The sequence below is a fragment of the Anser brachyrhynchus genome, assembly GCF_964034855.1.
Source record: "Anser brachyrhynchus genome assembly, chromosome: 1".
NCBI classification, from domain to species: domain Eukaryota; kingdom Metazoa; phylum Chordata; class Aves; order Anseriformes; family Anatidae; genus Anser; species Anser brachyrhynchus.
This window is the reverse complement of record NC_137694.1, coordinates 117892654-117907143: the sequence shown is the minus strand read 5'-3', so window position 1 is coordinate 117907143 and position 14490 is coordinate 117892654. Positions and strand designations below refer to the sequence as shown.

The 14490-nt window shown below is 45.5% G+C and overlaps 1 protein-coding gene across 14 annotated transcripts in view; it reads left to right on the top strand.

Annotated features, from left to right (window-relative positions):
• PRDM15 (PR/SET domain 15) overlaps positions 1 to 14490 on the top strand; it is a 40560-nt gene that overhangs the window by 2154 nt on the left and 23916 nt on the right. For 5 of the 14 annotated variants that reach the window (XM_080577647.1, XM_080577646.1, XM_080577644.1 and 2 more), the window contains exons 2-6: positions 2248 to 2293; positions 5554 to 5647; positions 10190 to 10343; positions 11192 to 11444; positions 12651 to 12773. In XM_080577647.1, coding sequence (XP_080433773.1) covers positions 2257 to 2293; positions 5554 to 5647; positions 10190 to 10343; positions 11192 to 11444; positions 12651 to 12773 — 661 coding nt within the window. In that variant the 5' untranslated portion in view covers positions 2248 to 2256. Of the gene's footprint in view, positions 1 to 349; positions 499 to 1693; positions 1730 to 2247; positions 2294 to 5553; positions 5648 to 10189; positions 10344 to 11191; positions 11445 to 12650; positions 12774 to 14490 lie in introns of those variants that run through there. The other 9 variants (XM_080577639.1, XM_080577638.1, XM_080577636.1 and 6 more) reach the window with 5 other exon arrangements.

Here is a 14490-nt window from a genome sequence, read left to right as displayed (position 1 = left end):
TGTGTGCGCGGTGCCGCCGCGTGAGGTGGTGTGGCGTGGCGCCTGGGTTAGCAGCCGGAGCAGGTGACATCATGGCACTGGGCTCAGAAGCCCACGGGGTTTGTGAGCTTTGCCAGGGGTTTTGAAGCCCACAGGTGAGAAGTTGCGCGTCTGCAAAGCAGGATCCTTAAACCCACTTCTGGGGTCCTTCCTTCCTTACGCTTTAATAAAGCAGGAAGGAGAAGAAGACCCCTCAGGAGCTCGTAACGGTGCAAAGACTAATAGTGCAAGGCAGTCGGTCCTCTTCCTGCACCTGCACACGGAGACGCGGCTGTATTTGACACCTAATGCCCGTTCCTGTTTTTTTCAGAGCACAGCAGGTCACTGTGCTGAGCGCAGGAAAGATGGAGGCTGAATCTGAAAGTTTGCTCTGTGGAAAGTGAAAGCGCTTGCTACAAAACTGAAAATTAAGCTAATGCAGATAATAGCTGAAATATAGAGTCTCCTCAGTGAAGTGAGGTACGTGTGAGGGACCTTGGCAGTTTCTCTTCATCACCTTGACCGGTATTTATGCCACTATGATTTCTCCCCCTGCTTTATTGCTATTCTGATCTTAGGGCTGCTAGAGCAAGATTGACCTTGGTGCTCTGGTAACGCTGCATGTCATCAATCTGCTGTTTGGGAAGTGTGACACAGGAAAGCACGTGCACCTTTGAAGAGCAGGTTGCACAGCGGTGCTGCTGATCTTGCTGCACAGTGTCCCCTGTGTATCTGAACCACTGACCGAGCAGAGTACTTGTTAATTCAGCCGTATTTAGGACGAAAGTCTTGTCAGGACACAAACTGTCTAAAAATAACTGGACATACACTTCTTGAAATAGTGCAGAGCATCCACAGAGCATCTTGGTTAGGAAGCAAAACACAACCATTCTTGCCATCAGTCTATGATTCACTTTCTATGGCTTGTTTTGTACTAGTTACCTGCTTCATTGCGTATACTGCTTTCAGGAAGAGAGCTTTGGGGAATTTCCCTGATTTGCTGCTTCTGCCCAGCACCAGACTTCTGTATAAACGTGTAAATGTGTTGTTACGTGTGTTTAATCCCCGGGAGCCATAAACGGCTGGTGCTACGTTGGCAGCAATAGCCCCTTACAAGGCAGCAGGCGTTAGGAGGGGCTGTGCTGCTGGCGAGAGGAAGGATTTGGGAGGGCTATGCAGGGAGGCTGGGGTGCCCAGGCTTGTGTGCATCTTTGGACAGGTTTTTGTTGTTGCAGTAGCAAATTCTATGCCTTTTTTCAAACAGGGCTCTGCCAGCCTGGAGTGTCTTTGGTCATGTTTCTTCTCCTCTGTCCTCCTCCTCCTCACGGGTTCAGGCTCTTACTCTTGCATGTTTTCTTCTTGACCAATGTCCTTGCTGTTTCTGCAGCCTCATTCTCTCTTGGACTTAGTCAGGTTCTTCGTGTTGCTTTGCCTCTTGCTGGGGCATTGGGAAGATTCCTTATTTGAAGAGGAGAATTTCAAGGTTCGAAAAGGGAGAACTGTCTTCTAGAGCCCACTTGTGTGATCTTAGTCATGCATAATCACAGGCTGCTTGCCAAAAGTAATTCAGATCGTCTAGACATCAAGGAGCAATAAATAGTGCTTATGAGAGTTTTTAATACATACTGGTAAAACTGGTTTATAAAAGTGAATATGGATTATCCTTATTTTACAGGTGAAAGCAAATTGGTGGGTTACCATTTCATGGCAGGTCAGTGACAGAGACGGGATTTGATTTTCCATTTCGTGATGCTTGTTACCAAACTGTACGTTTGCCTTTGGAACAGGTCTGTGATCATATCTGCAGAGTTTAGGTTCTTAAGGTTGTTGTGTTTATTAAATCAGTAATCCAACCCTTCACCGATGATTTTTAATCTACCGTGCAATATGATGTTGCTTGTTCTGAGGTTCCACAAGAGCTTCTAACACAGGGTGCAGAGACACGGAGAAATGGCTGGAGGTTGGTGGGAGGGGAATTGCTTAAGATGACATTGCCAAGAGAGAAGTGCCCGTGAAGCTCCGTTTGGGCTTCTTGCTAGTGACTTCAGCAGCACGTGTAACGACACAGCAGTCACTGGGGGATTTTCCTTTTTTGTCCCTGCAGGAGCCAGGAGTGTGTTTGGGTGTGCTCTGGGTCAGTCAGCATCATCACTCCGTAACGGGATGTTTCGCTAATATGGTGAAAGTAAAACTCATTCAGAACTAACTTCGTCTTTTGTGTTTTGGCAGGTTTAAAAAATGGCTGAAGATGGCAGTGATGAGACTATGTTTATTTGTAAGTATTGGAAGGAAGATGATTTACTTCTTGTGATGTGACTTGTCTGTGCAGAACGTTTGAAATTAAAGACTAAAACAGACTCAGTTTTTATTTATGTAAAAGAAGCTCAGACAGCTTATGGGGGAGTAGAGAGAACGTTGCTAATTTTAAGCATACACGTTTTCCTGTTTCCGTTGGCAAACAGATGAAGAGCCCTGTGGATGTGACTTAGCAGACAGCTTCTTTGTGGCTGAAATAAGTGTGGTTGAAGGCTCGGGGCTTGCCAGGGACTAGTCTAAGCCCTGTGCTTATACTGCCAGCTTTGGCAGCCAGGGCTTTGCTCGGGGAGCTCTGACCTGTAGCCCCAGCTCAAGGTCTGTCCCCCCAGCAGGAGGATGCGGGCTGGTTAATCTTTGAGGATGAGCCCAGTGTGAGATGTGCTCACTGCCTGACCTGACGGGTCTCGCTGATGCCTTTCACTATGGTTTTGTGCTCCGGTGGCTCAGCTAGCACTTCGTAGCTCAGCTTTGTGGTCTCCTCCTGCCGTGTAACCCAGTGTGCCAGCCTGGGCTCCGTGCCCCGGGGTCTGGGACGACGAGAGCACGGAGCATGAAGAGGGGCTGGTGTGCCACAGGGGTACAGCGGGCAGCAGCCTGTGCTTGGTGGACCTCAGCTGCAGGCTTGCTTCCCATCCTAACCCCTCTGGTTGTCACCCATCTGGACGTGCAAGATCTGATGCTACGGTGGGAAAGGGTTAGAAGATGCAGAGTTCACTCACACAAGTGTGAGCAGAGGGGACTTGGGCGTTGTGGATCCGATCTGGGAAGAGCAGAACGGAGCCCATGTCTTCGGTGATACGAATCCACAGTCTTTCACTCTTGATGGCTCCACAGCTGTGCATTGACCTTATGGCAGCTAACTCTTCCCTCTACAACATGTTTATTGGGGCTCCTTAAAAAGCAATGATGATTTGGTGGGAATTTTTGTTGAGTTGCAGATACCAGTGGTGAGATTACGGTGTCTTCCTTTTCATAAAAAGACCCTGGTAGATGCCAAAAAGGATGGGGATGTGATACTGTTCCCTAATTGTAGATTAATGGTGTCACATGGCCTTTTTCATCTTCCAGTGGAGGCAGAAGTCACAAAATTTCTTGAACTTTCTTGTGTTCTTTGTATGTTTTTCCCATGGAACATGGGGACTGCTCAAGTTCAGGAAAAGCGAGTTGCTATAAATGACACTGTGCACTCCCACAGTTAACGCCACTGAATATGTATTTCATAGACATAGGAGAGTTTGGGAAAATTTTTCATAAAACTTTGAGAACTTGCCCTCCCCAGGGTATTTTGGCATTTAGTCAAAATGCTGTTTCGCTTAGTTTTGTACTCCTCCCGCGGCCATAATCTCTTGAAGGCGTCACATATGGCGAGCGGAACCAGCCGTGGGGGTTGTCTGCTCCGAGGCATCCCTCGGATGTTGAGACGTGCCACACCGTGTCAGTCTCATGTTCCCTCCGCTTTGATCGTTCATCCATGAAGCAGCGAGAGACACATATCTTATTTCCACCGGTAGTTTTGGGCAGTGCTCGTTGAAGCAGTGCAGTGGCTATTTTTGCAGAAGTGAAGGCTGCTTCGGTGTCGTCAAAAGATAAGGGGAAGAGCAAACGAAGTGCTTCCTTTCCTTTGGCAGCAAAGCCAGTTTAAGAAGCTGTCATTCCGGCTGTTCCCTCCAGTCCCCATTGGTGGTGACAACCCGTCACGGGTGATAATCCGGTTCTTTTCAGCAGTCTCCTTTACACATTCCTCTGTGGCTCCTCCACCCTATTTGGTGTTGGAAATTTACATTTAACCCAGATTATATTAGTATATTAAGTGCAGCGTGAGCTACAGGTAGTTGAATTTGCCACACGTAAGAGTGGGATGGTGGGATGGTAAACTGCCACTCCCAGTGTGGCAAACTGGGCTGGGAAATTCCTTCTGCTGAAAAATGAACCGATGGGGAAAAAATGGTTGTTTTGTGACTTAGCTCACCAGGAGGCACCACGAAGAGCTGTGCGGGAAGCAGTGGCTGGGCTTGGGGCTTGCATGATCTGGCCCTGCCATTTGTGAAGTGTATGTGGATTTTCACTGCTAAGCTCTTGTGGTTTTTTGCCAGGAGAAAAAGGAAAACAAACAGCACAACCAACAGGGAGCTGTGTTGTGTATCTTGGGATCCCTTTTCCTCGTCTTAGAAGAGATCCAGTTGTTAGTTCAGTGAGACAAACTGGGAGGGAGAGGTTTCCAGTTAGGAGTACAGTTTATCTTCACCAGAGGGAGCATGCCGTGGAACGAAATTGCTTTTTTCTTGTTCTCATCGCAAACAAAGTGTAGCCACCCTCTGCTTTGCAGCCTTGCTGGGGTTGCCTGACTTGTCCTTGTGAATGGGGAGCGCTAAGAAGATAACCCCTGTGTGATCATCTCCTGTGCTGCGTCAGCAGCTGACCGGGCAGGGCAGTTTGACAGCTGGTTTTCACCGTGAAGCAGTGTATGTGCGTTTGAAATCCTGCTAAGTTGGCTTATTTTACAAAGTTTCAAATCATCCCAGCCTGGAAGTTATTTCTTAGGAGCCATTCAGGTCTGAGTAATTTACACTTAAACTGGAAGTTAATTGAGGTGAGCTGAAAGTGAGCTAAGGAGTAGCCTCGGCGCATTGCTTAGTCAGCCGGCTTGTTTGGGAAGGCACCAGAAGCTGTCTCCGAGCTCTGCTAACTCGCTGCCAGACGCTGCCTCTGCCGTGCCTGAGGAGTGCGAGCGCATCGGGTGCTCGGCGCCTGCTCTGCCTCCGTGCCTTGCGCAGGTTCTGCTACTGGCGCCAGGGGACAGGGTTCGCGTCTCTTATTTCTAAAACGGCCATGCTATTCAAGCTGTTTCTAAAAGCCTGGGTTCTAATGAAGGGAGTAATGCAGTTTTCTCAGGCTGCTAGACATCGTGGCACTTTATCAGAAGAATAATCCCATCTTTAAGCAGAATATTTCCTGTGCATGTAAGGTAATTATTTTCCCCAGAGAGAAGATTTAAACAGTTGTGTACTGATAGTACTGATCATAGTGTGTATTACCTCACCTATATAGGTGCCAGCTATCACCTCAGTGTTCTGTTATACGTATTCTTTTAATCAATATAAATAAAACACTGTCTTGATAAGTATTTTGCTTTGTGCTAGATTTTGTATTTGGCTCTTGAAAGAGGCAGCTGTACTACAACAGCATTTTCCATGAACTTTGCTGTCTGCTTCCTTGCAGGGTGCGAGGACTGTGGGCAGTACCATGATTCAGAGTGTCCTGAGCTGGGCCCAGTGGTGACAGTCAAAGACTCCTTTGTGTTGAGCAGGGCCAGGTAAGGAGCGTTTGTGTCACTGCTGGCTAACCACTTACGTTAGTTCTTCAAGTCATATTTGCTTGTTACTGGGTTGTTAACGTTGACAGCTGAGAAGTGAAGTCCCAGTCTATGAAAAGGACACAGCCTTGATAGGGAAGTAGAAAAACTGATGCATAAACTTAAGTGCTCTACTGAATTGAAGCCAAACAATAACTTGCTGCTCATTGGGACTTGGCTTCTTTGCTTAAGTTTCTGGCAAAAAGTGAGATAGCGCCAGATGGGGTGATGTCTTGGTCGAGTACCTGCAGCTCGTTCCTCTCCTCAGATGTACCATACAGGCTTCAGACAAGCACAGAAGGGTTTCCCAGGGCTGTGAATGGTTGTATCCTCCTGCTTGGTATAACCTCTGTAATTCCTCCACTGAGAAGCAAAACAAGTTGTTCTCATTATTGTGAGCCTGTATGAATGGTTATGGGTAATACTCCTGTCAGTAAGCCTACGACAGCGCAGCAGAAACAGTCATGCTTGCCAAAAGAAACAAATAGGCTAAACCTAGTAGGAGAAAACAACAGCGAGTAGTGTATTTTTTACAGAGAAAAGAAATCTGGCGTTATAAGCAAAATTCACATTAATGTGTAGAATGTGGGACTTTTGCTAAGGAGGAGAAACAACTATCATGACGATGCAGCACAGATCCCAAAAAGGGAAGTGAGTTCAATGGGCTTCATAAGCTTTATCACAGAATCACAGAATCGTCTAGGTTGGAAGAGACCTCCAAGATCATCTAGTCCAACCTCTGCCCTAACACTAACAAGTCCTCCACTAAACCATATCACTAAGGGCTACATCTAAATGTCTTTTAAAGACCTCCAGGGATGGTGACTCAACCACCTCCCTGGGCAGCCCATTCCAATGCCTAACAACCCTTTCCGTAAAGAAGTTCTTCCTAATATCCAACCTAAAACTCCCCTGGCGCAACTTTAGCCCATTCCCCCTCGTCCTGTCACCAGGCACGTGGGAGAACAGACCAACCCCCACCTCTCTACAGCCTCCTTTAAGGTACCTGTGGAGTGCGATAAGGTTGCCCCTGAGCCTCCTCTTCTCCAGGCTGAACGAGCCCAGCTCCCTCAGCCGCTCCTCATAAGACTTGTTCTCCAGACCCCTCACCAGCTTCGTTGCCCTTCTCTGGACTCTCTCGAGCACCTTCATGTCCTTCTTGTAGCGAGGGGCCCAAAACTGAACACAGTACTCGAGGTGCGGCCTCACCAGAGCCGAGTACAGGGGGACAATCACCTCCTTAGACCTGCTGGCCACACTGCTTCTTATGCAAGCCAGGATGCTGTTGGCCTTCTTGGCCACCTGAGCACACTGCTGGCTCATATTCAGCTGCCTATCAACCAGTACTCCCAGGTCCTTCTCTGCCAGGCAGCTTTGCAACCACTCATCTCCCAGCCTGTAGCTCTGCTTGGGGTTGTTACGCCCCAGGTGCAGGACCCGGCACTTGGCCTTGTTGAACTTCATGCAGCTGACCTCAGCCCATCGGTCCAGCCTATCCAGATCCTCCTGCAGAGCCTTCCTGCCCTCGAGCAGATCGACACACGCACTTAGCTTGGTGTCATCTGCAAACTTACTGAGGGTACACTCGATCCCCTCATCCAGGTCATCGATAAAGATATTAAAGAGGACCGGCCCCAGAACTGAGCCCTGGGGGACTCCAGTAGTGACCGGCCTCCAACTGGATTTGACTCCATTCACCACAACTCTTTGGGCCCGGCCATCCAGCCAGTTTTTAACCCAACGAAGCGTACGCCAGTCCAAGCCCCGAGCAGCCAGTTTCTTGAGGAGAATGTTGTGGGAAATGGTGTCAAAAGCCTTACTGAAGTCAAGGTAGATCACATCCACAGCCTTCCCCTCATCCACCAAGCTCGTCACTTGGTCATAGAAGGAGATCAGGTTCGTCAAGCAGGACCTGCCTTTCATAAACCCATGCTGACTGGGCCTGATCGCCTGGTTGCCCTGTAAGTGCCATGTGATGACCCTCAAGACAATCTGCTCCATGAGCTTCCCTGGCACTGAGGTCAAGCTAACAGGCCTATAGTTCCCCGGGTCTACCCTCCGGCCCTTCTTGTAGATGGGTGTCACGTTTGCTAGCCGCCAGTCGACTGGGACCTCCCCTGATAGCCAGGACTGCCGATAAATGATGGAAAGCGGCTTGGCCAGCTCCTCCGCCAGTTCACTCAGTACTCTCAGGTGGATCCCATCCGGCCCCATCGACTTGCGTACATCCAAGTGTTGTAGCAGGTCGCCAACCATTTCCTCATGGATAGCGAGGGCCACATCCTGCTCCCCATCCCCTTCCACCAGCTCAGGTACTTTATGAAGCTTCTGTATTTCTTGGAAAGTCACAGACAGAAACCATGGGCATGTGGGCAGCAAGTCTGACATGTTCTGGCTATGCAAGCCATACTGTGTCTTCCCAGGATCATTTTGTAACAAACATCTGATGTGCTGGATCAGCTGCACGTGTGCCATGACCCCTCTCCGCATGGGCAGGATGCTCTTTGTGTCCCAGGGTGTACATTTGCTGGATGTGTGCATGAGCAGTAGTCATTTCTCCGAGCCTTCAGGAAGTCCAGCAGTCCAGTGTAAGTTCCTGATAGACGTCAGCTTCCTGTGGCTGAAAATCCTCAAAAAACAAACTTAGGCAACCAGTGTTCATGGGGGCTACTGTTGTAACATCCCTGACAGTAGAGTTGCTTTGGACGTGAGGGTAATTTTGAAATGCCTGTAGGAATGGTATCGCAGGAATGGTGTCAAGCTGTGGCAGGAGAGGTTTAGGCTAGACATCAGGAAGAGGTTCTTCACTGAGAGGGTTGTCACGCACTGGAACAGGCTCCCCAGGGAAGCAGTCCCTGCACCAAGCCTGTTGGAGTTTAAGAAGAGTTTGGACTGTGCACTTAGTCACACGGTCTGAACTTTTGGGTAGACCTGTGTGGTGCCAGGAGTTGAACTCGATGATCCTTATGGGTCCCTTCCAACTCGGGCTATTCTGTGATTCTGTGATTCTATGAAACTGGTGATGGAGGTGCTTTTCTAAAAACTGGTCACAAACTAGGCGGTGCAGTAACTCCAACCTATACTAAACGGATTCAGTGACAAGTTAAACTACGATTTTGTACCTTTAATGGTTGGGCTTTTTGTTGTTGTTGCCTTGTGATTTAATACTCTTGTTTCTTTGTATGGTGGAGGATTGCAGTAGTGTCCAGATCTTCCAATTGTGAATGCTTGTGATTATGGCGTGTGCACTGGTTTTCAGCCTTTTTGAACACACAGGTGCATAGGTGTTTCCTAGTGGAAGCGTTGGCAGCTGGATTTAAAAGCAGAATTTAAAAATGACCATGTTACAAAAAAATGTATTTATTTTCTTGAAGAGTTTACAGCCGAAAACCGGTAGGATAAGAAAGGGAAACAAGAAATGTAATTGAAACAAGATGTAATTTATTTTACATCTGGGGAACAGTATCTGAGAGAGTGATTTGTCTGAGGTTGAGGGCAAGTCTAACCACAAACTGGATATGAATCTCTTAACACCCTGTCTAGTTGCATAACCACATGATGGTTGTTTTCCTCTGTCCCGCTGAAAAGATAAAATAAATGCTATATGGTTAGAAAAATAGCATTAAGAAACGTCTCCTGAACTTTACCGACTGTAACATTGCATGTTCTGTTACTAAAACTGAAAGCAGTTTTTTTCAGTTCATTTGCTTATCACTAAGATTGTAATCGTTCTGTATTTCTCTTCATCTAGATAGGAAAGCAGATCAGCCAGTGTCAAGTTCTAGTCAGTAGCCTATCTGATTATATTTAGATTTTCATTTGCTAGCACAGAGCTGAAAAATCAAGGCTGTATTTGGTGTTTGACCATAACATCCCAGCTTGGATACAATAACATGGTCAGAGATCGTGTTGAAAGCCTTGCTAAAGTCAAGGGAAATGACGTCCAGTGCTCTTCCTTCATCCATGAACCAGGTCATTTTATCCTAGATGACAAATGGTTTGTCAGGTGTGGATTTCACTTAACCAGTGCATGCTCGTCATGTGCCCATGAATACCTCCCAAAGTGTCTTGCTCCATGATTTTCCTAGGGACTGAAGCGAGGCTGATTGACCTGTAGTTCCTTTTTCTCTTTTTTGAAGAAGAGTGCAACATTTGTCTTTCTCTAATCACCAGGGACCTCCCCTGATGCCGAGGGTCTTTCTTTCAAAGATGACACAGAGCAGCTTCACTGCGGTACTGGACCACTCCCTTGCACCCTCAGGTGCACCCTGTTGGGTCTTTGGACTTATATTGCTTGAGCACTCTCAAGTAATTGCGGATTTGGCCCTCCTCCACTGCTGGTAGTTTTTCTCCTCTGTTTATAAATCCTCATGGAAATCAGGGTATTTTGACAGAAAACTATCTTCTATCCCCAGAGACTGGAGAAATAGATGCTGACATCTTCCTTCGATGGGTTCCTGCAGTTTTATCCCATATATAACTCAATTCTCTCTTCAATCTTAGATCATCTCTGCCTTCTAATTTGGAGATAAGACAATTGGAAGATGGGACTGAAGGAGTATTTGCTTTGACACAGCTAGTGAAACGTACGCAGTTTGGCCCATTTGAATCCAAGAGAGTTGCCAAGCTTGAAAAAGAATCAGTTTTTCCACTGAAGGTAAGATACGGCATGTGTAAAGCAATTAAAGAGAGTCTGTTTTACCCATGATGATTTTATGCTATCCACTACTACGGAAAAAAAATGGTGGTGGTAATTTGGGACATCTTTTAGGCGTGCCCTATACCAGTCTACCTAAACGAGCATTCTGTGGACAAGATGCAGAAGAACTGATCTAGAGGCTTCTTCTGCGTGTTTGGAGTTAATGTTCTTATAGGAGATAGAGCCAGAATACTGTCAGCAAAACTGCTTGTCTGTCACCTAAATGTGATGATATAGGAAGTGTCATGCCAATGGCAGTTCATTTCTTTTTTTTTTAATAACTCCCTTCAATTTGATTTTGTTTGCTTAGTCATGGCATGTGCGTTATTCTTATGGAACATGCAGAATAAATGCATTTTCGTCTGTCTTGCATTTGCGTTATTTATCTCTTGAAAAGGTTTGGTGGGAGAAATGCCACAGTAAAAATGTAATTCAGTAATGCATGACTCAGCAGCAAAGATTTAGAGACGGGACGTGGGCTGATGGGTGTTTCCCAGTGTGCTGTTTGGATTCCACACTGTTTACCTATATACAGTCATTCAAATTTTTTGGAAAACTAGTGGCTATAGCAAGACTTCTGGGGATAGAAGTTCTCTTTGTTCCCATGCTGCCCCTGGTAGTCTGTCTCAGACTTACTCATCTGAAGATGAGACTGATACATGATACATGCCTGATGCATGCACGTGTTGAGGCTTGCTTCATCTCTGATGTACGCTGAATATAAAGCCATTACAAAGCACAAAGTATAAATTCTTAACTTTGCATTATTAGTTATGGTTTTATTGCATGTATAATTTGCTTGGTAGGTGTTCCAGAAGGATGGGCCCCTGGTTTACTTTGACACCTCAAATGAAGATGATTGCAACTGGATGATGATGGTGCGGCCAGCCACTGAGCACGAACATCAAAATTTAACTGCCTTCCAGCACGATAATGATATTTACTTCACCACGTCCCGGGACATCCCACCAGGAACTGAGCTGCGAGTGTGGTATGCAGCTTTTTACGCCAAAAAAATGGAAAAGCCAGTGCTGAAGCAGGTCTCTAGTATTGCCAATGGTATGTGTGGGGGCCTTTTTTCCTTCCTAAGGGCCCAGTCCTGATAGGGACTGATAGTTGTAGTTGACAGTGCTGTTTATTGAATAGGCCTTGACCTTGAATATGTTAGCCTTTAGAGTCAGGCTAACCTGCGTATGTGGTTGCCTTACACGAAGAAAGCATGGGTTCTTCACCATGGTATATCTGAGTTTTTGAAAACAGATGACCTAGTTGATGATTTGGCCTCTTCAGGCTCAACAACCTGGATAAATAGTTCTTAACTAAGTAACTGGTAGTTGCATCAGAAGCACTTCAGGGTACAAGAGTAAAGGGGCTCAGGTGTCAGTGTATGTCCAAACATATGCAGATTTGTTGAAGAAGCCCTTTTTTTTTTTTTTTAACAATTGTAGTGAAAATGTTTTGGTTTTGCTCAGAACTGTTGCACAGTTAAAACTAATTTTACCTTATGCAGTCTCACGTGAAAGCTACTAGAAAGAAGTAAGTTCAGATGTGAGGTGCCATTCCACATGATTGTGCACTGGCAAAGAAAAGCAGCAGATTTATTACAGTCCGAATTAGAACTGCCAGAAGCCTTTTATTCCTCTGCCCCCTCGGTTTTCTTCTACTTTTGCATTTCTACAGCTAAAGGGCATGATCCTTTAGCATTGCAAGGGCAATTTCTTTACGTTGTTGAGCTGGGAGTACTCCTTATACAGTGTTATCGCTATGCTGAGTATAATTTGGGGTGACAAATGTCTTGGGGAGAGGCCAATGCCAATAGCTTGCTTTATGGCTGATCTTGGTGGTGAGCACAGTCTTGAATGCTCAATCAGTCCTGTTAACATGTTTGTAAATTCTAAGATGTTTTCAGTTGGTATTAATTGAGTGGTTTCATCTTTTTCCTATTTAGTTTAACCCATTCATGTATTTTCAACCCATTCTCATGTATACAGTCTGTGCAAATGGGTATTTAAAAATATTTAGGTAAAAAGCTTAGGTATGTCCTGCTTTCTGTCTTCAGCACTTTCACTATATACTCCATAACATCAAAGGCATTTATGCAAATCCAGGCATAAAAATGTCCTGGTTAGGATTTTACATGAGAATGTGTTTTGCAGGCCTGCTGTTAGGCAAAACTTTGTGACTATGCGTGCTGCTGTCAGTACAGAGGAGGAGAATCAAAGGGTCTGGAAAGTAAAGAAAAGGAACTGTTTTTCCTCTCCACAGATATGTGCTTGGTAGTGATGGAATATGATAAAGAGGGGAACAAAGTCTCTTCAAAGCCTTCGACTGCTGTCTTCCCCCATAAAAAAACGAAAAAATCCAGCATACCAGTAGCTGATCCAGCAGGTATGCAAGGTTATGTTATTTTTGAGAGAAAGAGGGTAGATATAGATCTAAAGAGGGTAGATACAGATCTACAGAGCTGCTGGGTGTACCATTTCTCTGCAGATACCGTGGTTATGTAACATTCAGCAAATACTAACATAGAGGGTTTGAAAGTCTAGATTTTTCTTTTTATTTTCATGGGCACTTTGCTTAAAACACATAGGCAGGTTCAAAAAAGGCCAGAAGGGACAAAAAGACCTTTAGGCAGATGATTTTCATGAAAACCGTAACTGCTTCTGACTTTGGAGGTGGTTAAGGTTTGGTGGGGGCAATTCTAAAGAAAATCTGCAGACTTTCTTTGCAAACTGTAATAGTTCAAATGGTCAGGTGCTAGAAGAAAACATGAGAATGTGAGTGTAAGAACAGTGCTGTTTGGAAACGACAAGAATGCTGCCCATCCCTAAATTACAGTGATACCAGAAGTCTAGAAGAATTCAGACTGTATTTGCTGACAGAAACTCAGATTTAGGTAAATTTATGAGCAATACAGATACTATTGGCAAAGAACACAAGGTCAGGAAACAACTAGTGGTGTCACAGAAGCTTAGTCCCCAAGATTGATTATGAAGCAATTCCTCTGTAATCTCTGATAAGAGAACAATGCAATTAAGAAGCTGTCTAACACGAGTTGCCTCGCCTTGCCTTGAAGTAAACTCGGAGTACATAGTTTGGAGATCAGGATCAAAAGAAAGTATTCTGGGTCTCTTCTTTGAGAAGGTTGGTTTGCGAAGTTTTGCTTACTAGTGTTAAAAGTAGTCAGGAGAAGAGGAGGAGATTGTTGCAGGTGTGTACTTAGTCAGAAGAGGTTCAAGTTTACCTGGATGCTGTCACAGCTGAAAGATGGAGCTGGCTGGGCAGTTGCCTTTCAGTTTAGCATAACTGGTTTCTCCTGAAAAAAAAATGGTGAAGAATTTGAACAGCCCTTTCTACATCCCTAACACTACTGTCTGAAAGTCCAGCTTCAACAGAAACAAACTGTGTACTGTTTACACTGCAGGAGCCTTAAAGTGTTCCCACTGTTGTAGTGTTTTGGTGTTTACAAAACAAAATATGCTTATTTTGATTCTGACTGCTGGCCCCAAGTCCTGCAAAGCTTCTGGCAACTGACAGGTCTTTGCTTAACCCTGGAAGCCTGAAGAAGTGGGAACCTATGCAGGACATGACTCTCCCTGGCAAACCAGTACACGTAGTACCTAGGGTCTCTAGGTTTGAGGTAGGTAAAAGGAGCAAGGGAAGTGAAAACCAGAGATAATTTTCCAAGACAGATTTCCGTTTTGCAGATGGTGGCTTTTCACTTTTACCAGCCAGCAACATCATGATATGGATCCAATAGCTTAGCTTACATGTTGTTTACCAATTTGACCTTTAAGTTATGCAGAACTTGGGGGTTCAGGTTTGCTGTCTTTGGCCTCCTGGACAAAGCTCTCAAGAAGTTCTTTTCATAGCCTGTGGAGAAGGAAGTTCTGTTTTTGAATTATCGAGTCATTTTTTATGTATTTATTACAGTGTGGATGAGGTCTGATGTGTGTAGTGCAGAATGTTGAACGTGTTTGTAGCAGGGAACGATCTCTGCCTCGGAGAGTCTTTTATTTTGGTTCAAGAGCCAAGAGTGAGAAGGAGGAAGTATTTTTATCATCCCATTACAGATGGGGTCCTTAGGCAGAAAGATTAACTGACT